Below are 27245 nucleotides of genomic sequence, written 5' to 3'. Positions count from 1 at the left end.
CAAGTTCTGGCCTAGCCCACAAACGACGCCAGAAGGTCAGCGGTTTAAGTGCCAGCTCTTCACTAATGGGTCTCAGTCCCAGGTCCAACCTCAACGGCAAAAGGGGTGTACTTGTTGGAAGGGCTGCAAGCTGCCTAATAAAATTATTTTCAGTAACTAGTAAGTTCTGGGTGGAGGTGTGGCCCCACAGTTCCCCGCCGTATATACTACTGCCCCACGCGCTTGCATTTTATAAATTTGTAGGGCTGGTGTCAAGGGTTTGAAGGACAAAGAATTCCTCAACCTACAGATACCTCCAGTTAATTGAACCAGTCTGATATTGGCCTTGTTGCGGTGGGTGTCCCAGGACATTGTTTGATTAATGGTGACCCTCAAATACTCAAATGTAGATACCCTCTCCAACTTCTGAGTACCTATGGTGGGGTTGGGCCGGGTGGAATTTGGGGGATTGAAAATCATATATTTCGTCTTCGTTGCATTAATCTCTAGACCCCTCTCAGTGCAGAAGGTCAAAAATCCATCTACAATTCGTTGGATTCCCATGGGGGACTTGGACAGCAGCAGGGTGTCATCCGCAAACATGATAGCGGGCACCCTGCTGCCATTGAGTTTTGGTGCATCAGTATCGGCCACCCTCAACAGGTGGTCGATAACCCCGTTGACAAAGAGGCAAAACAGGGTCGGAGCGAGGACACAACCCTGTCTTACCCCCTGTCAACCGGGAATCTATCCGTGAGTACCCCATTCCTACCGCACCTCACACGTGCGAAATTTCCCGAATGCAATCTTATCAAAATTGAAAGGATGTCTTGCGGTATGGCCAGGTCCGCCAAGACGGACCAGAGTCTTACTCTTGGAACTAAGTCGAAGGCAGCACGCAAGTCCACGAAAACCGTGTGCAAGCTGCCACCCTCGATTATTGCGGTCTTCCAGTAAATAAGGTTCAAGTGGAACACCTGGTCCGTAGTCGAAACCCCCTTCCTAAAACCTGCCTGGTAGGGGCTAAGGATGGAGAAATCATCAATCCAAGTTTGGAGGCGATCAAGAATCAGCCTACCAAAGAGCTTTTGGGAGACATCTATGAGGCTAATGGGCCTGTAGTTGGCTGGGAGCAGAGGTGACCCCTTTTTAAAGACCGGCACAATCTCTGCGCCCAGCCAAGTACTAGGCACCTCCATGCCCCCCAGAATAGCATTAAACATGGACACTAGATATGGTGCCCAAACATCTGGTTCCTGTTTAAAGAGATCCCCGGGGAGGCCGTCCAAACCCGGAGCCTTGCCAAGGGGTAGGGCAGAAATCGCTGCTCTAATTTCAGTCACCGTAAAATGGTCTCCAGAATGACATGATGTTACAGCGGGTAGTAATTCGCCGGGGGCCCCAGCCTCTACCCTATAAAGGGACCAGAAATGCTCCTTCCAAGCTTCAGCTGAGATGTTAGGTTCTATGGCCGATGGAAGATCTTCTGAACCAGTGTTTACAATTCTCCAGAATTTGCGAGAGTCCCTATTGGCTAGTGGTTTAGTAAGGTCCTCCCACTTCTCCTGATCCCACTCGATCTTAGCATTAAAGATCAAACGCTTATACTCCCTTCTCCTAGCCTTGATCTCAGCTCGGTTATTGCCTTCCTTAATGGCGATTAAAAGGTCTAATTTCGCCATACAGCAAGCAACATTGTACCAGGTCTGGCGATTTGTGGACCCCCCCCCCTTCTTAAGTGGACAGAAGAGGACTTCAGCCAGAGACTTCATCAAGTCATCATGCGCCAAACGCAATAACTCATGATAGTCTTTGGCGATGGGATTTCCCGTTAAAGTACTCACTACGTCAAATATGGGGATTACCCTTGAGTATAATTCTGCGACTTTCCTTTGATTAGTGGCAAGCTTTTCCCATCTAATTCTCCTTCTATTAGACGTAAGGACCAACCCCGTGGACCGAGAACCTGCAATGACCCTTGTTCCCGTTAAACCCGGGATCTTATATTGTAACTGGAGCGCATTGTGGTCACTATCCTCCCTTGTAATTACCTTGAAGTCAATAATTAGCGACCACTGGGAGAGTTGGACCAAAATATAATCTATCCTTGATTCCCTACCCTGTTTATTATACGTCCACTTTGGAGGGATATCAGAGTTTACACGGCCATTACAGGCCCGCAGACCATACTTAAATGTTAGGGCGGTGACCTGGACCGCAAGGGGTGTCCAAGCTCTAGGTGGGGTAGCATGTATGGTAGGAACCAACCAAACGGCATCCTCGTCTAAAGAGGGTCCATCCACTAAGCCCGGTAGAGGCTCAAATTGAGAGTTCAGGTCTCCCCCCACCACGAAGGGTATATCCGGGGAAATGTTATCGAGGAAGGCTGAAAGTTCATCCATCGTCCTCGATTCTTGAGCGATATTAACCGGCCTTGAATAGACATTAACCAAGGCGAGCCTGGAAGAATTTGACCATTCCAGTATCACGCCGAGGATGTCCTCAGAATGGGTGATGATTCGTGTAGCAGAGCACCCCAGATCCGTTGCCACCCAGATGATAAGGCCTCCTGATGGACGACCACGACCCCCCCACCTGGCTGCCACTGAGAATGCTGCAAAACCCAGGCGGGAGTACTCCTCTCTCGCCCAGGTTTCTTGGAAAATACAGATATCATTATCTTCCACAAAGGAGACCCATTTTGGGGAATCTAGCTTGTTCCCGAGACCGGCAACGTTCCAGGACAGTATCTTTAGATGTAAAGGACTGCTTATTTCATTGGGAACTGTGGGGGTATTTTCACCCAAGGTGGCCATGGATATAATGTTTTGTCGGGGTTCCTCACTATCAACTATAGGTATCTTAATACAAGGTGGGGGGCCTATTGGCCGTGACTCGAGGTCCTTAACAACACTGAGCACCTCAGACTGAACCACCCTGGGGGAATTTGACGTTTGACCAACTGGGGTACCCTTTCTCCTCTTAGGACCCTTAGGTGAGCTGGTGACCACCCCCCCACTCTCCTTGCTTTGTCAATCCACCATGTCCAGCGAACTAAACTTGTTAAATGTCGGAAAATAAACAGGCTGCTGGACGCCATGAGAGTAAGGATCCCCACGCTCTCTAGCACCCCATCCCCCACCCCTCCTAGGAACAGTTTGCCATCCATCCCCCTCACCCCCGAAAGTCTTTGGTGGATAAAAGAATGACAATGGTAGCGGCTGGATTGACGTGCCTTGGTCATGATGCGGCCAGGAGCATATGTGGGAAACTGACCTAGGATCCCTAAAATTAATCAGCACACAGTCACCATTAATGTTTTTTCTTGAATTGCCCAGCCATGGAACCCTTCTTATCATGCGTACATCAGCAAATACTCCTCGCGGGAGAGGTCTATTAGTGGTAAGCCAATTAACAACCTTGTTTCTTAGTGCTGCCACTGGTTCTTTGGAATCCTGCTTAAGCTCTGGCACCCCTGCTAAGATGACTGTGTAAGGGGCCGCCTCTGGGGGTAGATGCACTGGCCTAGGCTTTTTAATTTTCGGGGGGAGAAGTTGTATGGGTGTGCTTTTGGTCTCTACCAGAGTAATGGTAGGTGTCCCCACGGTGGACTGTGAGGCTACCGGAGGTAAGACCACAAGCTGCGGTTGTGGGGGTATCACTTGTGGATTTGCTCCCTCTAGGGGGGGTAGAAATATTCCCTCGTTAGTCATGGTTCCCCCTCTACCCTTGTCTGTCCTATTACCGGACTTAAGTGTGTCAGCTAGTTGAGCAGTAGCTTTTTCTATAATCACTAGCCTTGCCTCAATCTTTATCAGACGAGCCTCAATGGGGCTTAGTAAAGCCCTCATAAGAGCGCCAATATTATGCAAGGTTATATCCTCCTCTGTGTTTATGCTAGGGCAGGGGTTCTCTAGATATATTAGCTGCGGATCTGGATTTATAGCAAATACCTCATGGGATTTATCTTGCACGGAACAACTTATTGTGGGTACATCTCTTGTATTATTCCCAGGTCCCTGGTTATGCTTCGCATGTTTAGCCTTGCGTCCCCCTGGATTATGAGCCCCTCTTTTTCTCTTTGAAATAGCTCTCTCCCGTTGTCCCTCTGTTACACGGCTTTCCTTATCAGTGACAGGGGTATTATCTTCCTCAATGGCCGGAATAGGGGGTTGGGCGGATTGTAGCCGGGAACTACATAAAGTGAGTCGAAACTGGGATTCTTGTATACTAGTTCCTTCCTCCCTCATAATGGCAGTAGAGCTATTTGGATTTAATGTGTTAGGGCTCCAGGTTACTCCACCATCCCCAATTTCCCCAATTTCCCCAGTGACTGAGAGTATACGTTCAAGTCTATTGTCTGGGGTCCGTGCCTGGGCTAAGGTTCCCATAGAAGATCTCCTAACCCACTCTATTTCTTGTGAGATACGTCTTTCTTGGACAGTGATTTCATCAATTAACAGGGAGCCAGCTTTGGCGAAATATGTGTCCAAAGTACCTTTGGCTGGTCCGGCTGTCAGCGTGGTTTTGCTACGAGTCTCTCTGGCGATCATTATCCCCAAGTATCACGGTGAGGATAGATCAGAAGCTCAAGCACCAAGGGGGGTGGCCCGGTCCCAGTCTCTTCCGTTCTCTAACGGCCTCAAACGGCCCGCCCTTTGCCCGGGCTTAGCCCTGGGCGCTCCCGCGCAGCGGAAAGCTAGATCGATTATATAGGGCGGGGTTACGGGCGGAGCAACAGGGAGAGCGGACCAGGTGTTAGATGTCGGTCGGGCAGGGACTCCTGGGAGATGGAGTCCCTGCTAACACGCTCGCAGCCCTGGTGCAACCTCTGACCACAGACCACCACTCCTTCAGGCGGATTCCACTGTCTCTGTCCCCACGCAGCGAAGCGGGTGCGGCGAGGAATGGAGGTGAGTTTTGGAATCAGCAGCAGTCCCCCTGGTGAACTAGGCTCCTCACAGCGAAGGTTTAGGCAAGTGATCTGAGTCGTATGCGGTTCAGTCCTCTGTTTATTAGCCTAATCCGTCTGCTATATACAAAGCCGTCTGCTTGGATCCGAGTGAACGGCTTGCTGTCGCCCCCGTTTGACATCTCGCGGGGTACGAGACAGGGATGCCCATTGTCCCCTCTGCTCTTCGCAACATTGATGGAGCTGTTAGCAGCGCGTATTAGACAGCACCACACCGCCAGGGGGATTGGGTTTAGCATGAGGAGCCTTCCTATTTCACTATATGCTGACGATGTTACACTATATGTCATCGATCCTGAAACAAACCTCGCTCTGCTTCTTCGGAAATGTATTAATTTTGGGGGCCTTTTTAGCATCTCCATTAATTGGGCCAAATCAGTTATATTTCCCCTGACAGACGCCACTACCCCGGCTCCCACCGAATTTCCTCTTACGTGGGTAGACGAACCTGTGAAATACTTGGGTATATGGCTCAGTAGGAATATGCAGGATATATGGGACATGAACTTTGGGCCCGCCATAACATGGTTGGAAGGTAAAGTTACTGCGTGAGCTAGGATCCCGCTGTCCTCAGCTGGGAAAATAGCATTGGTCAAGATGGTAGTACTATCGAAACTACTTTATTTATTCGTAAACATTCCCACCCCCCTCACGCAAGCTTTTTTAAAATCTCATAGATACCTACTTGTCTCACTGGTCTGAGCGGGTGGACAGGCACGTGTATCTTGGGACCTGCTGACCCTCCCCCGGATATGCAATTGTATGCATGGAGAGCTCAGGCTCAGTTCCTTCATCATTGGATACACCCGACTCCTTTTCAACCTCACGCAGCTGTGGGGGCAGATGTTGCAGCGCCTGTCCCCCTGCAGGTAGCATTATATCAAACCTACAAACGACCCCGAGACGGCATAGACACGGTGGGCATGGGTTTGAATTAAGGAAAAGAGCCAGCATTCCTCTCCTATATGTCCCGTCAATACCTCTGGCACATAACCCAATGTTACCCACCATGGGTACTAGCAGAGCCTTAGGACAAAAAATGGGTCTCTGTACTGTTGCAGACCTCTACCCAGAGGAGACATTTAGGACCCCGCCGGTTTCCACAGAAGGGTAAGATGTACAGTTTTCCGAACTTTTTGTATATTACAAACTCAGGGCTACGTGTCAGGCTTTACATGACACCTTCCAGAGTTCCCCACCAACCCTGCCTGCATTGGAAAATGTGCTTAAGATGGACTCGCCGCGCAGACTAATTACACGTATCTACAATCACATGCAAAACTCTGCTTCCTTGAAGCAGCCACGGGCATTCCAGGCATGGAATGAGGAACTGCAAACACCACTCACTGAGGAATTGGGCTTATTGTTGCAGCCACCTTACGGCTCTGTCACCTAATTACAAACTTTGTTTAATACACTTTAAGTACCTCCACAGATTTTATAGGACGCCTCCCAGCTTACATCGCATGGGATTGAAAGATGATGACAGTTGTTGGAGATGTGGCTTCTCTCGGGCTACTTTTTTACATATAGCATTGAGCTGTCCACGGCTGTCATTATTTTGGTCCAACATATTCAATACGATCCACCAGATAATAGGTACAACTGACGAACCCAACCCCCTACAGGGCCTGTCGGGATAGGTGAAGGATACACCAGTTAAAGTTCGTAAATTACACGCTTTACTACTCTTATTTGCTAAATGCCAAGTGGCCATACACTGGGGGAGAAAGGGGGCGCCTTCTATGAAAGAATGGATCAGAGATGTCACATTTGGGTATTTGCAATGGACTACCTTTTGGGAGCTGATGCCGTCGGCGTCCAGGCCGAGAGACATATGGGAGCCTTTTGTAGTATGGGCCCGTGAGCATCAGGAGGCGTATAGACGCCCGCCGGAGGCACCCGCGGCTCTGTAAACAAGCACAGATAAGACTAAGAGTGGTTGGGGCACTGGGGGAGTAGATTACTGCATGACGGGCATGGTTTTTATGCTGACGAGATTAAGTATTTGTACAATGCCTAGAGGGGGTAAGGATTGGATTTTAAATTGTCATCAAGATACTGGTTGTTGTTTCCTGTAGTGGGATGGTTCTATACCCTTACATGTACTATGTAGAGGAATGTGCACGCTTGTACCAACATTTGTAATTATAGTGGTATATGGATATATAGACAATGATGTATCGCTAAGCAAGTGGCTTGTTGGTTGTACAGTTTGTAGCATTGTTTAAAAATGCCAATAAAAAAAAAAATAAAAAAAAAAGGTTGTGCAGTGCAAGACTCCCTAGTTACTACCTTTCTTTAACGCAAATTAACATCTAAATAAATGTTTGCCTTTTTATTTAGCATCTTTTTATTGTTAGTGCTGAGTTGAGTAAACAGCAGCCCAGAGCTGCTGCTGACCAGGGGGCCATATGTAAAGGTCAGATGGGCCGCATGCGGCTCCCTCGCCGTACTTTGAGTATCAGTCATTTAAGCGCTATCCCGGCCATTAGCAGCCTCCCTCCATGGTGCTGGAGAGCATCCCTGTGTGCATATGGTGCTGTCCTACTCCCCTCTGGCCACAGTTGTACAGCAAAACCTTTCCCCAGGATGGTAGAGAACTCTCCTGTGACTATGGAACATGTGGCCTTGGGGAAGAGAACCTCAGATATCATCCTGGAGGGGAAGGGAAAACAAAGGGATGCAGAGACGCCGAGACATGACTCTCACAACTGATCAACATTGGGCCAGGAAACATCAGACACAACACGGGGAGGCTGCACCAAGAGCAACAGAAGCAGTGCAAGATAGGGAAAGGTCTGCTCCAAATACAAACAGGGTGGCACTAGGACTCAGATTATGAACAATACATCCCAAACGAAAACCCCACAACTTTGCACTAGAAAGGCTCTGACACTAGGAAGCTTGGAAGAGCACCAGATCCATTGTGTCAAGTTGACAAAGGGAATACCAGCCATAGCATTGAGCAGGGTGGTGAAGAGACGAACCTAGCATTTGCAATAAATATGGATGCCCATTTTAGGGCTATTACTTTAAAAAGAAATAACAAATAAACACAGTAAATCTACCCAATTGTCTTATTTGTCTTAATTAAGGTCTACTCCAAGCATCGGTATGAACCCTTTTCCTAGGTCTCTTGAGCTGTGTAACCGTCTGCTCTATGCTTCTCTTTCCCCCAAGTATGGAATTAGGATTTTCCAATGTATGTTTTCGGAAGTGTTTTTTTGGTTGGTGTCGTAAGGTAGGGAATCTCCATCCTATGTAATAGGAACCTCCCCAATCTTTTGGCAACCAGGTGTAAGCTCTTTCACCACATAAAAGGTACACTTGTATTCCCAGGTACATGCGATAGCCTAATGAAGAGGTATTGCTTATGTTAAAATAATGTTCACCTTCACTATCGCCCCTTTCTTATCTTCCTTCGTCCACTAAACAGATGCTCCCCTTTTATCTCCAAATTAATCCCAGAGGTACCTGGACAGGAGGGGCTATAGCATTCCCTTTTAAATACAGAAATTCACTCGATGTGTTGTATTTGTAATTAACCGTTGTTCTTCCTTATTTCCTGACATAGCGCATTCTATACAACCAGAAGTATAGTAACCAGTCTATTTAATTGTGGATGGTCCAATTATTTTCTGCTCTGTCCCAAAAGTAAGGGTCTTAAATATAGACCAAAATACATAGCATAAGGCCTGGTGTATGGACATGGACGAAGCCATGGTAGCAGAGAAGGCTACATATGTCAACCGAGGCTGTCCCCAGAAATAGGGGAAAGTGCGGGGAGCCTGGAAAAAATACAGGGGCTTTATCTGTGAACCACCGGAGTTACCGAGTGAGGACATTTTGAGTTGAAACGGGGAGAAGATGAAGCGGCGTGCATGGGTTAATGGGTGTGGTCAGTCCTGTACTAGATGTAACAGTGATATGCATAATGGCTTAAGAAAATGTACCAGCCAGCTGCAATGTGTGTTCATTTAAATGACTTTGTTCTGCCCTAACTTTAATAAAAAAAGAAAATTCAAAATACATAGCATGATGCATTAAATGGTAGAGGCATATGTAAAAAATGGAAACCCTTTTTCACCTCAGCAGGCATCTGCATACATATCCAGCAATTTGAAACATTATTTTCTTTATAGTACGCATTCATCATTTGTATTGCAATATTGTACTTATATTCAGCATGATGATACTGGTACAAATCTACTGCCAGTGCAACAGTTGTTACAAATTGAACTTCCTATTTACAAGTAGCGGGCCAATATTTCATATATCACAATCGCAAGAAAAAGGGCCAACCAGAGCAAAATAATCACAAGTATAAAAGAAGGAAACATTATAGTCTCTTTTTGAGCTCCGTTATATGTCTCTTTATAATTATATCTCCTTGTATTCAATACTGTTTATTAAGTTTTGACGGTACGTTGGGTTTGTATTTTTGCCTCTATTCACCACACTCTTCTCAATCACATGGTTTCCAGAGGTTACCAGCACACGTGAGGCTCTGAGTCCAGTCTTTCAAAACTGTCAGTTGGGCTCAGACGCTTGTCTTATAGGTATTTGATGCAAGTTATATCTGGGCTGGTCAGTATGCACTGCTTGTGGTAGATCTGAAATGCGCTCCACCTGTTCTTGACACATCAGTGCAGGCACTCTCGTCACATGGCTAGCGTGTGTACAGTTTTTATATTCCTGCCATTTCACAGCTGTGTTAGTAACCAGCAGGACTGGGGTGGGGCCTTTCCATCTCTGCTGAAGACCACTGTTGCGCAGAAAGTTCTTAGCGAACAGCCAGTCTCCGGGCTGGAGACAGTGCCCTTCAGTCGTTGACGATGAGGGCAGGGCGTCTTTCATCAAAAGATTCAGTCCTTTAGTCAGGGCAAGGAAATAGTCAATCGGCGTTGCATCATCAATGTGCATGATAGCATTTCCTTATGGAAACCCCCTCCCCCACCCCCACCAGCATATCGCCATTAATCTGGCTCTGGCAGTCACAATCTCATTAGGGCTCAATTTAGTGGTGACACATCAGAGTACTGTGCATACTTAGAAGTGCTATGGGCAATGCATCTACTCATGTCAGTTCAGTCTCTGCATATATCTTCACAATCTTTACTTTAAGAATACCATTCCTCTTCTCCACTGCACCCGCTGCCTGTGGATGGTACACACAAAGGAACTTTTGCTTTATCGACAGGGCCTTATATATCCACTCTACCACTTTATTCACAAAGTAAACGGTCATCTGATGAAATCCTGCGTGGGACCCCTAATCTTGGGATCAATTTCTTCAGCAGATACCTAGCCACTGTCTGTGCATTGTTCTTCTTTGTAGCATAAGCCTCAATCCAGCCAGAGAACATACAGACCACCACCAGTGCATACCGAAATTTGTTTGTGGATGGAAATGCCACAAAGTCCATTTGCAAAAGTTCAAAAGGCGCCTCGGGAGCTGGAAAGTGTCCTGATATAGTGGGTGCTCCCTTACCACTGTTAAACAGTCCACATGTAATACAGTTCTGCATTCCTTCGAAAGTTCTTATTATACCAAAATTGTGAAAAATATCTGCACACAGCATTGCATCCTCAATGCGCAGAACCATGAATGGTAAGCCAAATTATACATCCAAGCATTAGGCAACCTAATCATTCTGTTAGGCCCTACCCAAATCCCATCAACATTGATGCCCTCTGTTTGTCGTTCAACCTTTTTTTCCTCAGTTGCATTCTGTTGCAACAAACAGGGATCCATGTTTACCTTGCAGTCTGCTTGCAACGTTTGCTCTGGTCGAGCCACAATCAGAGTATCTGTTTCAGCTAAGGCAGTAGTTTTGTCAGTTTGATCAGCACAATTGCTACTCTTACTTCATCGGTCACTTTCGGATGAGCAGCATGTTTAATAAATGCTAGAGCCTTGGGCAAGGCCAATGAACTGAGGAGGCGCACAATTAAGGTACCATGTTTTATTTTAGCACTGCTAGCGGTCAGGAATCCATCTTTCCTACTAAAGCCTACCAAAATTGTGCGCAAACCCCAAAGCATATTGGCTGCCAGTATATATGTTCACTGTCAAATCTGCACTTAACTCACACGCTCGTGTGAGGGCTATTATTTCTGCTGCTTGGGCTGACAATTGTGATATGCGTCTTGTCTCTACCACGTCTTCCAATGTAGTTATAGCATAAGCTGCTCTCGTTTCTCCTGTGGGTAGTTTAAAAAATGACTGCCTTTAGTTTGTTGCTCTGTTACCAAAATACAATCATGCAAGTATGATCCTCTACAAGCAAAGATGTCAATGTGTCTGGGTTCAAAGAAGTATAACGATGCAAAGTAATATTGTCAGCCGATAACAGAATCAGTTCATATCTAGTCAATCTGGCATCAGTTAAAAGCTGCGTACGTGCTTTATTCAGCAATGTAAGAAACAGAATGAGAAACAAATACATTCAGTGTATTTCCCAGAACCAAACTCTCACTTGGTTCTACCAAAACTGCTGCTGCCCTCAGGCATTTGGGAAGTGCTCTGGCTACAGGGCCTAATATTGTAAACAGATATGCACATGGTCTCTTAAGACTCCCATGTTCCTGTGTGAGTACTGCAAGGGCATATCGTTCATGCTCATATGTAAAGAGGTGGAACACTTTAGTGCAATCTGGAATCTCCAATGCTGGAGACTCACAGAGAGCCTTTTCAATAGTGTGAATACATTCCTGATCTATCTGCAACCATGGGACAGGGTCAGTAACATTTTTGTGTGTCAGGTCTTGTAAAGGTTTAGAAATGAGGTAAACATTTGGTATCCATTTCTGCAATACCCTGGTATTCCTAGAAATGAATGTACTTCATATTGTGTTGCAGAAGCAGGGTGTTGTATTATTGCAAATATACGTTCAGGTCATATTCTCCTCTTCCCTTTAGAAATCAGGTGGCCCAAATAGGATAGTTGTTTTCTACAAAACTGAAGAAAACAGCTGACCTATTTGGGCTGTTCTGTGGAGATGCTTTGTGATCATGGGCTGCTAAGAAGTTAAGAAAATTTATAATGGCCCACGTACACTGTTATTCTGTATCAGCTGCTATAAGAAGATCGTCTACATATTGGATCAATGGCACCCAGGGTTCCTAAACATATTGATCAAGATCTGGCTTTAATATTTGTGACTATATAGAAGGAGATTCTGTATACCCTTGAGGAGTCTGTGTCCCAAAAAAACTGCATCTCCCTAAAGGGACAGGAAAATAAATACTGAATATCAAGGGGAAAGGAGAAGAATGCAGTTGTCAAATCTATGACTGAAAACTAGGTGGCTGAAGGGAGTATGGTGGTAAGAATGGGAATGGGGTTTGGCACCACAGGAAATCTGGGCTGTACTATCTTGTTAATCTCAGGAAGCTCTTGCACAAGACGCCACTCATCAGGCTTCGAGGGGTCCTTACTTCGTTTGAGCATTGGGAGAATTAGGGAATTACAAATACTTCCCTCTGTTTCTACCAGGACTCCCTCCTTAACCAATGCTGATATTGTTTTCTGCAATCCCATTTCTCTCTCCCGTTAAATGTGGTACTGTGAAACTTGGGTCAACATAACATTTTTCTTCAAAACAACATGAATAGGCTCAACATTCAGTATTCTTTACACATCAGATTATTTTTAAACCCAGGCATCAACTGTCACATTGTTTCACGCATTATCAGGTAAACAATCCAAAACATCAAATTTAACTTCAGTATGATGTACACACATTTGAGATATAAATGGACATTCTTCACTGCATTCAAAGAAAACACAATCCGGTATACATTTTATAACCGCATTCATATTTTTCAATAGATCAAGACCCAACAAAATAAAGGTAATTTTGCCAGAAACAACAAAAGAATGTTTGTCTGTAATTGGACTAATGGTAATTGTCACAGGTTGACTAATAGGGCTTGTACGGGCAACATTTGAAATCCCCACGGAGGTGCTGGTCTTCCCCGAGAGGGGTAAGTGCGGAACAGTATTAGCTGTTACTGTGTAGTAAGTAGAACCAGTGTCTGTGAGGAATGTAACATTATGACCATGAACCTCTCCTTGAACATAGTGACCCTTCTTGTCATCTGACAATGCAGGCTTCATTACTCCTTTTTTCCCTCCGGGCACCCCTATGCTTCTTAGTAACCCTCACGGTAAGTGTCTTTTGCCATCATTTGATGTGGGCACTGCTGTTGTCGCTGGTCTAACGAATTCCTGTTTATTGGACCCAACAGAGGCCATGAATGCGAAGCAGAGAAGGAATTCGGTTTATGTTGTAGTGAGGGGTTCATATCAGATCGGGAATTGTTGGGGTTATCGGGACATTCATTCTTCCATTAATCATTAGCACCACAAATACAACTGGTCTGGCTGGGGGGATCCCCCTCTAACACTTCCTTATCCCCTGAAGCCTCCACCTCTTTGGGTACGTGTGCTGCCATGGATCCCTGTGCCCCGTCCCCTATTAGTGGTATTAAACTGCAGTCGCTATTGAACCATCAACTTGGTTTTAGTATCTTTTTGTTGCTTCTCTCGATGGTACCCTTGTTGTTGTTGAAACTCAAAATAATATTGAGCATTAACCAATATCTTATCAAGTGGTTCCCAAGGAATAACTGTCTGGAGGAGTTTCTTAATGGCGGGCTGTAATCCTTGTACAAATGCATACACTAAGGCAGCAGGAGAACCCGGATCATCTATATCCATCCCACTATGGGATTTAAAAGCCTTCCTTATCTTTTCATTATAGCGATGAACAGATTCACCTTTTTTGTACTATCTGAAATATTTTAGTCCAATCATTAAGTTTATGAGGTAGCAATTCTTGAGATATTCTAGAACCTTTTGTGACGGGTCCAAAGTGTACGTGGAAAGGGAACCGTTGTCCTGTCTATCTGGCTCTTCCTCTGGCCACTGCACCTTTTCATCAATTTTACCTTAGCCCACAGTTCTGAAGGTATAATTATGGAAAACATACTATCAAGGTCTTTCCATGTCAGATCGCCTAATTTTAATACCTATTCTACATTCGAATTTCATGCGTCAGGGCTCTCTCGCAAATTAGGAAAATCTTTAATAAAAGTGTACAAGTCCATCTTGGTCAATGGGGTATAAACAGGGAAACATCCTTTACCCCGCATGTCTTTAGCCTGCATTTGTTACTCCGCAAAACTTTTACAATGAAGGGCTTTACACCGCAAACTGTCACAACGCATTCCCCAAAGTAAAGCACCCCTGGAGTTAGGAAAGTAATTGCGTTATAATGGGGAATGCGTTGTAACGGAGTGGCGTTGTAAAGCCCTGCGTTGTAAAAGATTTTGAGGAGTAAAAACTGCGGGATTAATGCATACGGGGTAAATGCATGCGGGGTAATGTCATACAACCGTATAAAAATCAAGAAACTAATTTGTTGCGGGTCCCGGGTCTTCCCTCATAGGAAGAACCTTACTATGGGTGCTGTCAGTCTCTAGGACTATTTGTGGACAAAGTGTATTTACAGAAGTCCCATCTCCAGACAGTGAGTTACCTGTAACCATAGGACCCGTAACATTTGCCTGATTTTGCATTTTCAATCTACTTTCCTTTTGTTGTCTTTTACCATAATTTTTCTCTTGTTCTTATTTGTCTGCCTGATACCTCCATTCCCGTATCTTTGGATACAATTTATCTATCTAACTCGTAGCTTCTTTCCTATCCCATTCTCCTTTACCCAGTTCGACAGTCATTTGTTAATTCAGTGTCCCATGATGCTACTAATTGCTCTTTATCACTAGGGTGCCGTTGAGCAAAGAAAAGAGCATCAGCATGTGCTCGATATCCCAAATTTCCCATCTCATGCCCCAGCCCATTCATTGCTCTTTCCTCCAATACAACTAGTACTTAATAATCTCCACTTTTTTAGCTAATGTCGGGCTAACTCCCTCCATCTTTGAATATCTTGGGGCATTGCTCTTCGACATGTGCCACTTAACTTTTCCCTGATCCTACCTTTCTTCCTTTTGACAACATCCTCTGTCCCTTCATCAACTGCCTTTAGTCTCACGGTAGGGATGAGGCCTTCTATCCAAAAGTCCCTCCATTATTAGATGTGCCTCCTCCTCCTGTTGTAGCACTGAAGGCTGTGCCACAAAATTCTTACTTTCTGCCAAAGCGTCTTTGTGCAAGTATTCCTTACTCTTCTGAACACTCTTCGCTTGTCTAAATTCCTGTAACCCCCGTTTTATTTTGAGCCAGTGGTTTCCAGCACTCGGCTTAGGAAAGCGTATGGTCTCTCAAGTACCTTCTTCCCCTGAAAATCTTTTTATTTCCATGACAGAAGATAATCAACACTGGAATTGGCTTCCTGGAGTTTTATCCAGTAACACATCGAACAACTTAAGACCGCTTCTACATCTTTAACAGTCAATTAAAAATCATATCCTGGAATGCTGCAGGATTACATAATTGTCCTCAGAAGTTTGATTATCTGCTCTCTCTGAATGCAGATGTGCTATGTATTCAGGAAACATGGTGCAAAGATTCTCTTTATGGGGGGAAAAATTATTTTGTATTCGAGGCCCCTGCCACACCCTCAAAAAAAGGGCACGCGAAACGAGGAATAGCCTGTTTTTTATCAAACTCATTACAATGGCAATTTTCCCATTATAAGGACACTAGTAATCTTTTTCAATCAATTACTATTAATAATTTAGTGTCCACAGGTAGACGGTCCTCTCTTGTAATTCTTAATGCATATATCCCACCTGAAGAGATTTTTAATACCGTTCTGAAGCGAATGTTTTCTTATGTCAAACAACTACTGGAGCTCGATCACCCCCCATATATATTACTTATGGGTGACCTAAATAGTAAAGTGTCCACTTCGAGTATAGACTTGTTTAGAAGTAAATCTAAGGAAGAAGCATACAATATACCCCAAGCAATCTTTCCTAGTAAAATGAAAACTAACAAAAGAGGAAAGATATTACTTGAAGAACTTAGCTATGTAGAGGGGTTAATTGTAAATGGTAGGATGCCCTCTGACACTCCGGCTAAGTTTACACATAATTCCTTTAGGGGTGAATCTATCTTGGACTATGTAATTACGGATTATGATTCATTTTCTTATGTTCAGGACATGGTGGTCTCTCAATCTTGTTTGAGCGATCATAATGTGATTAATATAATAGTTTCATTACAAACCCCAGATACCGAATCATGGTCTATAATTAATAAAGGTGTTTCTATTCATTGCAAGTCTGGAAGGTGTTTCTGGGACCCTTCCACTATGAAAGACGTACAAAATATTCTTGCCCAAACCTTACTTGATCTAGATGATTGGCAGGGTAGGGAATTTTTATGTTTTGAAACTCTTAAGGAAACCCTTACCATGAGAGCTAGGAAATTAAGTAAACCTAAAAAGCCATATCTCCCTCCTAGTTTATTATTACCCCTAAATAAGGAAATAAATAAACTCGTAAGGCAACAGTTCATTAGTAGAACTAAGGAAAATGAGTATAAGATAGCCTTATTAAGAAGAAGGCGAGCTAGACTTAGATTCAAATTAAAAAGAGAAAAAGAAGACTCTCTCTGGATCAGGTTAAGAGAGGCATCGGCCTTTAATAAATCTAGAGAATTCTGGACCCTAATAGGGAAAGGATGTGGGGTAAGAACTTCCCCTATCCCTATCTCTATTGCCGAAAATGTCTGGATATCATTTATATCCAGTTTGTATGCTTCTAATAATGTAGAGGGGGATAGCTGGGATTTAGCCCTAAATAGTCAGCCTATTATAGAGCTCCCATCTGAGAAAACGATCGCTTCGGTGATAAAGAGTATGAGTGCGTCCGGAGCTATGGGCCCGGATGAGCTGCCCATGTCTATAATAAAGCAAGACGTTACATCCTGGAGTAGGATTCTCCTTCCAGTATTCCGTGCATGCTTTTTACTGAGATCAGTCCCTAATTCGTGGAGGGGAAGTATATTAATCCCGATATTCAAAAAAGGAGAGCGGGATAGCCCTGGTAACTATCGTTTAATTGCTCTTTTAGATTCGATAGGGAAAATTTTTGCAAAATGTCTTTTGATTTTAATTTCCGAATGGATGGAAGCGAATGACATCCTACCTTTGGAACAAACTGGATTTCGTAAAGAGCATGGTACACTTGATAACTTAACAGCATTACAGGTGATTGTCGATAAATATGTACGTGTTCGCGGTGGTGGAATATATGCGGCATTCATTGATTTCTCCACAGCGTTTGATAAGGTCGACCGACCAACCCTGTGGAGAAAACTCGCTATTTTAGGGATGCCGTTATATTTGCTCGAACTTGTAAAAGCCCTCCACTCGAACACGTGGTGTAAGGTATTACAAGGTGGAGAAAGAGGTTTGTCTCAATCTATCCCCTCACCTAATGGGCTAAAACAAGGGTGCATATTGGCCCCTATATTGTTTTCTCTCTATACGGCAGACCTTCCTTCTTCCATTTCAGTGTGCGGTGGGATAGCCCCGATAATTGGAGGATCTCCTGTATCAATTTTAATGTATGCAGATGATATCCTCATATTAGATTTAACTCCGAAGGGCTTGTCTAACCGCTTATGTGCATTAAATCAATTTACAGAAGCAAATTTCATGAAGATTAATGCTTCGAAAAGTAAAATCATGTGTATTTTTGGAAAGAAAAAATGTAGGTCTGTAAATTACGGATGGGCCATAGGCGGACATAAGTTAGAGGTGGTAAAAACCTACACCTTTTTGGGTAAAATAATATCGGCAAACTTAAGTGAGAAACTCCATACAGATCATAACTCGCGTACAGCATTAGCCCATGGTATGGGATTATGCTCCTTGTACAAGGCTACAGGGAAGAGACACCTTACACTATTTATGGAGGTATTTAGGGCAAAGATCCCTGCAACTTTATTGTATGGGTTAGAATTAGTAGAGTTAAAACACTGGGGATTTTTACATAGAACGGAAGGAAAGATATTAAGAAGAATTACTTCCATTAATACAGCTTGTTCTGTATCCTCATGTAGATTGGAGTTCGGACTCAGAAGTTGTTGGGTACAGGGGCTGATAGCTCTGGTAAGGTGGGTAGCTTGTATAGCTAGAGGTAAAAAGGATTCCTTACGGGAAACCATAAAAAATGAGCTTCTGGGCAATTTCAATGAGTTTTCCCTGTTAGTAAAAAACTTTAGAGAAGCAGTAATTCTGTTAGAGCTGGATGTAAGTACTCTGTTCCTACTTACTCCCTCCGAACTAAAATCTAAATTAAAAAGTGCATCTTGGGAGCTCAGTTATAAATTGGATATGATTGCCCAACAAGGAAAATCGGAAAGGCAACTTCTCTTAAACACATATACATTAAAGCTGCCACAACAGTACCTCACATGGAATATCCCCCACAGAGTCCGTAGGTTATGGTACCTGTTAAGACAAGATTTGCTTCCACTAAATCCACTTTTAGCTAAATGGTATGGTGTATCTCCTATATGTAATCTTTGTCATAATGCTGTACAGGATCGTAATCACGTTCTGTTTATCTGTCCTGTTTTACGCCCATTGCGTTACAAATGGTTGAAACCTATCTGTTTACAATTAGGAATTTTAAATGTAAACACTTTTTTTCATGCACTTTACTGTCCTCCAAATGAAATGTTCTGTTTTAAAGTTTTTAATTTTTTTAAAGGTTTTTTAAATATTTATTGAATGAAATATAGAGAAATATCTGTCAATTGTCAGACCAGTGTATATGATGTATCTTCTTCTCATCTGTTTGTCTGTGATTTTATTGTAAGTATTGTTGTATAATTGTGTTTTTATTTTATGTGGCCCTCTTTGAGAGCCAAAACATAATAAACTTAAACTTGAAACTCGGCATCGCACTTAATTGTCAACACCGGCACTTATTGACAGCTGTCACATGGTGACGCTGTCTGTCTAATTTGGAGATCAGCAAAACAACAGTTTATTATTCATATAATACATATTAAATATGACTAATTGCTGCCTACCGTAGCTTTGGGGGGGCCTGGAATAGCCTGAATTTCCATTGGCAGCGCTGCCAAGAGCAATGGGTGTAGTAAGCTGTAATGGCCTCCTGACGAGGGTCCTTGCACTTTTCTTTTTACAAATCAAGCACTGTAATTACTTACTATTCCCTTCACCTGTTTCGCACCCCTCAGTTGTCTGGCATATGTCGCCTATTCATTCAATCAATCAAACTGCGACAATCCGCCATTTATCTTGCACAGCTTTGGTCCACAGGACACTTTAACTTGTTATATGTTCTCCACATGCACTCAAGGTGGATCAAAGGGACTCCCAGGTATGAGATTCAGCAGGATTTTTGTTTTACTGTGGAGGAGGGGACAGAATACCACACTCCAGTAGAGCATGAGATATACCCTTCAAAATATATACATCACCAGTCAGCAGACCTCTTGGATACGGCTGAGAGGGGTTATTTTATGAAGGAAAATTTTAGAAAGTGTGTTAGCCCCCTCCTGTCTCTAAGCAGTGGCTTAGTGCTCCGCGGGGGGGGGGGGGGAACAAATATGTCAGTAAGATCCTTATCCTCTAGTGGGGGCAGTTAAATCCAACATTTTACAAGCAACCTCTAGGGTCACATTTATGGTTGCTATAGTTCGGAGGACACAGCCTTCATGGACACCAGCACCACTAGCCAAACCCAAGGAGAAAATGGTCCTCACTTTGCTTTTGGACTGTATTTTCAAAAACTGTAACTTCATAGTGGACACACAGAAAGAAGTCCATTCCCTGGACTCGCCCAGTACCTGCCTGTTTTAGGATAAAATGCAACACACCTGTCACTTTCCAGGCTCACGTGAACGCAACCGACTGGAGCTGCAGATATTGGCGCACTATTAAAATAATGTTAGGAAATTGAACTTTATGGAAAAGATTTTTGCATGACAAACATATGCCTTTTATAGTGCAGGTGGACTGTGACACATTTATTTCAGAGCTAGCAGTAGAGCTGTTTCTACTTATTACGCAATAGAATGAGTTGAGGCAGCAACCCCCCCATTGACTGGGTAGGACTTTGTTTTAATCTGAACGGGACTTCAGGTTGCAAGAATACTCAAAACTCAAGATTGAGATGCACATTAAGTGCAAGACAAGGTTCCATTTGCCAGGTATGTCCTTCTGGCATGGCTGTAAAAGCTAAGCCAGGGAGAAACTAAACCTCAATTGTATATAAAGGAACATAACATACAGTTATCCATGTTTAGGGTATCAGAAGTTCTTGGTGTTTATTTTCATTCTGCTCAAGTTGTGGATGCAGTATAAAGTAATCATTGCTTGTAGGTGTACAGGCTTTGAGTTGGAATACAAGGCAGTATGGCAGCAGTTATGAAAGATTACAGCTTCTGTATTGCAAGTGAGTCAGTCTAACAGTGGTTGTACAGTTTAAGACCAGGGTACATAGTTTAGGTTACACAGTTCAGGCTGGACAGTCGTGGTTACAATAATCAGGTCCAGTAAGCACATCCGAGGTCTAATACAAAAATTTGGGCAAGGCATAACTAGACATGTATACTATACACTAAGCAACACACAGGAGAGGTATATTTGACAGCAAATGCAAGGGAGAAAAGAAATGCTTGAATAACTGGTTTAGAACAAGTGGGTTGTGAGTCTTGTTCGTCACTAAATTGGTGATTGTGAGTGGTGCATTTGCTTGGACACCATCATGAAGAGCAAATACATTGTGTTTTTCAAATGCCATCTATGGTCTGATGATTTGGATTATTATAGACGGCAACCTCTTACCTCACACAGCAGCAAATCGATGATGTGGAAGACCATGCATAGTGGGAACTTCGCCGTAAAAAGGGTGAGGAACCACTGAGACGCGTACATGTGGGCTTCCAGGTTCAGCTCCATGAAATGAACATACAGGTCAGGTAACTGCTCCTGGAAAGCAAAAGAAAAAATCAGAAATGCCAGTGAGTTCTAGGGGTATCGGTATCCCTGCTCAGATGCACCCTACTAACACACATTATAGGATATCACACTCCACCTGGCAGAATCAAACATACTTCAGCTTTTCAAGATTGGGTTAGGCATTGCAGCTAGATGCACTGAGGGATTAGATGATCGCAGAGCACACACATGGCTCCTGAGTTCCCAGAGTAATTTTACAGCCTTTCCTGTTCATCTGTAGTGGTCATAGACAACATTTATCTCACCTATAATACAATGTGCTATTGTTCTCCACGACATTGTTCTACTTATTGGCCACACCAACTCTGTCCACAGTAACTAAACCTTCTTACTGACCCCTTCGCTGGTCCGCTGAGACTAGTGTCTGTATACTACTTTGAAAAACATGGCAACCGTCTTGACTTTTGCATGCACAGCCATCACTCTAGCTAATGTTAAATGCAAATCACAACAGCACTGTACATAATCTGAATTCCACAATGTAATTCTTCTTACATAAATATATTGAATGCTGCTGTCGTTTTTCATGCATGGGGTACAGTTTAAACACCTTTATAGTCTCCCTGAAGTACTTTCATGGTAGGCATAAGTAGCAAACAATTTAGTGGAAATGTGCCTATGCCAAATTCTTTTACATAATATTAATTAACAAGGATGCAGTTTGTTAACTATGCCTGTGCTTTGCGCTCAGATGTTCGGGAGGTAAGATCACTGTTTGGGGATAATAAAGTCTGAAATTTCTGCCTGAATCTCGGATGAGATTTTGGAGGTATTTTATAGCTAGCACCCTATCCATAAAGATACTAAGCAGTTGGGCCTTTTGGGATAAATTCCACATTTGTAAAGCGTGAACATATCACCCCCAAGGGTATCAAGGCGGTGGGGGACGTCGGGGAGAATAAGTGAGCTATTGCCCAGAGTCACATGATGCTGAACTGAGCTGCCCCCGGCACCATGGATCGAACCATGAGCCCAGAGCTCCGGAGTTAGCCGCTCTGGTCGCTGCACCACACCTCTCCCTTTGGAAAATAAGGGATATTCTAATGGTGATGATAACTACATAACATGGGCATTGATGGGAATTAGTCAATGTTTGTGAGGCTACAGTGTATTGTTATAACTGTGTGCCAGAGAGAATGTGGCAGTAAAGACTGATAGGGCTAGAGGATGTTGTGAGTAGTGGCACAACCACAGGAAATGCTGTGATTAGTGGAATGGCACCAAGATGGCAGTTCAAATTAGAGGTAAAGCCAAAAGTGGCATCAAAGGAAAAGGGCTGGATTTTAGACGGTGGTCTGAATGGTAGAATGGATGAATGTGGTGTTCTGGTAGGTGGAGGTGCCACTGGTGTAGGGTTAGGATTTTTGGAACAACTCCTGTGGATTGTTATTGTTTAGCTGTGGCAGCATTGCTATTGGTGGAGTGGTTGCACTTTTTTTTTTTAATTGGGGAGGAGCCACCATACGCCCCTCACATATGAATGTTAGGACTTACCTGCATCAGCCTCTCCAGTTGGAAGAACTTGCAGTGAAGGTCCTCAAAGTTGTTCCTGTAATGATCCCGCAAACCGTAGTCATACATGATCTTCACAAGCACACAGAAGGCCTGCTCCTCCGGCATCTGTGGAAAGAGAAGAGTATCAGCCATCAGCTGTTAGTGCACTGGGCCTTGAGTTGGAGGAGGATGGGGTCGGGAGAAGAATGGAGTGAGAAGGGATGAAAAAAAGACATGGGCAGCGGGCGAAGAATAAAAGAGAAAGGATAGAAGGGAGGAAGGGAGAGCGAGTCGAAGACCAGAAGGAGGGGAGGAAAGAAAGAATTAGAGTGGAAGGATGGGAAAGACTAAAAATAGTGGGGGGTGAGCAACAAAGTGTTTGGAGGAAAGAAGAAAGGGACAAGGGTGGAAGAATGGATGGAACAAGCAAAACAAGGGTGAGCAGAAGGGCTAAACATGAAAAGAATAAGGGTGGAAGGATTGGAGGGCAAGAAACTCAAGAGTGGGGCTGAGGAAGGAAACACAGGAGGGACTAATGGTGGAAAGATGGGGTTGGGAGGCAACACAAGGATTAGGATGGGGACTAAACTAAGGAAAGGAATGAAGAGCAAGGAGAGAAGGAAGGAGTAGGGACGAAATGAAAGAAAGAGGGGAAGCAACACAAGAGGTTAATGAAGCAAGGGAACAAGAAAGGGATATTGGAGGCTAGATGGGCAAGTAGACGAAAAGGAAAACGGAAACGGGGAGCGAGCATCAGAAGGGCTGAGAGGGGTGAGGAAGAAGAAATGAAGAAGAGCTGAAGAAAGAAGGCGAGGAAGCATGAAAATTAGGGGAGGAAGCAACCAGGAAATAAAGGAGGAAGTGAAGGAAAAAAGGAAAGGAATGAAGCATGTGGAAGAGGAGAAGGGTGGATTGAAGGAAACAAGGTGGAGAGTAAAGGTGAAGGAGGTGGAATGATTTTGGAGAGAAAAGAATTAGTCAAGTCTTATTACAAGATCATTATATAGAGGGTGAACGAACAGAGCCTTAAGCTCACTGACCCTCCTGGTGGATGTAATGGCCACCAGAAAAACTGTTTTGATGGACAAGGGCCACAAAGAACAGCTACACAGGGGCTTAAAGGGAGAACACATGAGGTAAGTAGATACCAAATTAGGATCCAACTGGGACATCACAATGGGAGTAGGAGGAAATACATTCCATAAATCTTTCAAAAAAGGAGTCCTATCAGGTGACTGGAACAGGGAAGGTTGTTCTGGCAGCCACAGAGAAGCTTAAATGGGTGATATGTAACCCTTAAGAGTGCCCATGGCAAGGCCTTGTCAGGATAAAGATGGAATGAACAGCAAAACCTCTGACAAACGTGCAGAAAGGGTGTCCACATGGCACGAGGAACACCAGGCCACAAACCTATACCAAAAGCAGGAGTAGACAGTTTTAGCGGATGGACGCCTAGCTGCCAAGATGACATCACAAACTTCAGGAGGGAGCTCGAAAATCCTCAACGGTCGCTGCTCAATCTCCAGGCATGAAGGTGTAGCATGAGCAGCTTTGGATACCCTTCCATGTTGCTGTGACAGGAGGTCCTCCAAAAGAGGCCAACTAGCCGGAGGATAAATGCTCATGCTTGGGAGTTATGGATACCATACCCTCTGTGCCCAATCCAAAGTCACTGATATGATTTGGGCCTTGTCAGTCAGGTTTGTCTTGAAAATCCTGGGCAGGAGTGGTTTCGGCGGAAAGGCGTACAGAGGTCCGGAGTTCAACTCGAGGCAGAACGCGTCTCCAAGCAGGAGCCACTTTGGAAACTCCAGCTTGCAGAAGTGCTGACATTGCATGTTTTCAGTGGTGGTGAACAGCTCAAGCCAGGGTTCTCCCTAGTTTTGGAATAGGCCGCACACCACCTCCGGATGTAGACGCCATTCATGATCCGTGCGGTATCAACAACTGAGTTTGTCCGCCCTGGCGTTCGGGGAGCCCAACAGGTGCTGCATGATCAGGAAAATGTCTTTGTGCTCCAGCCAAGTCTGGTTGTGCAGAGCATCTTGGCACAGGGTCAACGGCCCCACTTGCCCTGTTTGTTGCAATATCACCTGGCAGAAGTGTTTTCTGTGAACACCTGAACCAGCCTTCTCTTGATGGACAGAAGGAAGGCTCTTAATGCCACGCAAATAGCCCTCAACTCCAACAAATTGATGTAGAGCTGAGACTCTGCCGGAGACCGGAGTACTCTGATCTCAATTTGTCCCAGGTGGCTGGCCCAACACAGGAGTGACGTATCTGTCAACCCTGTGAACTCTGGGTAGGGAAGGGAGAGGGGTCTGCCGCTGACCCAATCATGGTTCGTCAGCCACCACTGCAGATATTTCGCAGTTCCCTCTGAAATCTGGACCAGGTCGTAAAGATTTCCTTGATGCTGTGCCCACTGGAACTTCAGATACTATTGGAGAGCCTGCATATGTAATCGGGAATGCTTTACCAGCAGGAGGCCATAAGACACAACAGCCTCAGAGTCTGACTCACAGCAATCCAGGATAGGGGTCTAAACATTGGAATCATAGCCTGAATATCCCAAGGACTCGCTGCGCTAGAGTAGAAGAATAAAACTGCACTGTGTCCAGAATGGCTCTGATGAAAAGAAGCGCCTGACATGGGTTGAGGTGTGACTCTGACATGTTGATAGTGAAACCCAAAGAATGCATTAGGCTCTCTATAGTCTTGGGAGGGCAATTAAATTAACTGGGGTGAGCCTGCTTTTAAAAGCCATTTGTTAAGGTAGGGGAAGACAGGAACCCCTGTCCTCTGCAGATGTGTTGCAAGTACAGCCATCAGTTTTGTGAACACCCAAGGGTCACTGATGAGGCCAAAGGGTAGCAAACCAAAATGGAAATGCTTGTGGTCCACCGTGAACCACAGGTACAGCCTGTGGGCAGGCCGGAGAAAGATGTGGAACTGAGTGTCCTGCAGGTCCTGCGCTACCATCCAGTCTCCTGGATCCAGGGCAAACAGAACCTAAGCTAACATGAGTATCTTGAATATCTCTTTCCTACAAAAGAAGTAAAGAGGGCGCAGTTTTAGTGTAGGGCTCAGGCATCCGTTCTTTTACAGCAACAGAAAGTGGCAGGAATAACAACCATGCCCTACTTCTGGTGCGGGTACCCTCTTGATGGCTCGTCTGGCCAAAAGAGCATGCACTTTCAGATGGAATCAGGAGAGATGGCCCCCAGTCAGCCATTCTTGGGCTGGTGGGAGAGGCTGAGGTGTTACCACAAATGGTAGAGTGTACCCCTTCTGCCAGTCTGAAGCACCCACTTGACAGATTGTAATCTCTGATCACTGGGGCAAGTGGTGTCTGATTCTGCGGTCGAAATGTATGTGCTGAATGGAGGGCACGCTAAAGGGACTTGGAGACTGCGGCAGGCAAAAGGGTGGCAGAGAGGGCAGCATGCTGTGACTGGCTCCTGCATCCTTTTTGGGCTCTGTGAACCTGCCCTCAAAAGGACTGGGCAGGTGGCTGGGGTAGGTAATGTGGATGTGCAAAGTTGCACCAATCGCGGTAGAGGTGGTAGGACTGCAGTTGTAGCGAGGTCCATAAAGCAATCCCAAGGAATCTGGCAGTGACTCTGCTCACGCAAGAGCGCTCGAGCTCTGCATAGCTCTTGTCACCAAACAGGCATGAGTCATTGGAGGGCAGGTCGATCAGTGATGACTGGACATCCCTGAGAACCCAGTGGACCCTAATCAGGCGTGGCGATGCAGCACCATCATAGAAGCTATGGCTCTAGCCAGGGAGTCTGTGGTGTCCAATCCACATTAGATGGCAGACTTCACTGCATCCCTGCCGTCCACCAAAGCTTGATTGAAGATGACGCAGCCCTCCTCGGGGAGTTTGGAAAGAAGCTGCGCAACCAATTCCCACAATCCATGGGAATATCATCCCTAGAGGCATGCGGGAGTCACTGACCGCAAGGCAATCCTGGTGAAAGAAAATATGTGCTTCCAAAAGGTGTTGACTTTCGCTGTTAAGGCGGGCACCAGCAGGCTTTCAGGGGAGGGGTGCTGGGAGATGAAGGCTGGATCTCCCAGAACAGGACGATGTTGACGGGCAATCATTCAATGTACAGGAGCCCCTGTGCAGGGTTTTGCCCAGGCCCCCATGAGCATGTCGGTGATGGCTTCATTAAAGGGGAGCATGAGCTCAGGTGAGCCTGCACTAGGTTGAAGCATTTCCGTCAAGACATTGGACTTGACTTTGACAGCACATAGTCGATGATCAAGGACTTCTGCTGCCCTGCACATCATGGTGGCAAAAGATCCACCTTCCTCCGAAGCCTAGCCTAGAGGGAAAAGCAAGCCAGAGTCTGAGGAGGCATCCAAGCCACTGGAGTCACTTAGATTCTCATGCCAGTTTTCTTCTTCAATGTCCTCCTCTAGGGGATGGTGCACTACCTCCTCCTCATCTCCCCCTTGAGGAAGGTAGAGTCTCTCAATGAGTGAAGTCCAGAGGTTGGCAGGACTTGAATGGGGCCAGCATTGACGTCGAGGTCCGCTGGGTGTGGCTGGGTGGAATCGAACAACGGTGGATGGAGGCACCTGTGGTGCGTCAGTCCAGATCCTGTAGTGGATCTCAAGGACCAGCTGGCATTGAGGGTGAACCTGCCGACAGTAACCCAGCAGGGGCACCTCTGTGCTCCGTAGGGTCAGAGGTGGGCCAGAGGGAGTTGGTGACCCATAGATGGCATACATGGCATCATAAAATCCTTAAGTTGGGTGGATGTCGCTACAGTGTCAGGAAACTCAGAGAGACATCGAAATCGAC

General features: G+C 45.0%; 1 protein-coding gene across 2 annotated transcripts in view; it reads right to left on the bottom strand.

Annotated features, from left to right (window-relative positions):
* The window catches only part of RABGAP1L (RAB GTPase activating protein 1 like), a 1225189-nt gene that overhangs the window by 330761 nt on the left and 867183 nt on the right, over positions 1 to 27245 (bottom strand). For both annotated transcript variants that reach the window (XM_085601582.1, XM_085601581.1), the window contains exons 18-19: positions 22427 to 22552; positions 20759 to 20902 (exon numbers count right to left, since the gene is read on the bottom strand). In XM_085601582.1, coding sequence (XP_085457708.1) covers positions 20759 to 20902; positions 22427 to 22552 — 270 coding nt within the window. The remainder of the gene's footprint in view (positions 1 to 20758; positions 20903 to 22426; positions 22553 to 27245) is intronic.

The sequence above is a fragment of the Triturus cristatus genome, chromosome 4_2, assembly GCF_964204655.1.
Source record: "Triturus cristatus chromosome 4_2, aTriCri1.1, whole genome shotgun sequence".
Lineage (NCBI taxonomy): Eukaryota > Metazoa > Chordata > Amphibia > Caudata > Salamandridae > Triturus > Triturus cristatus.
This window is presented reverse-complemented; position numbering and strand designations above follow the sequence as displayed.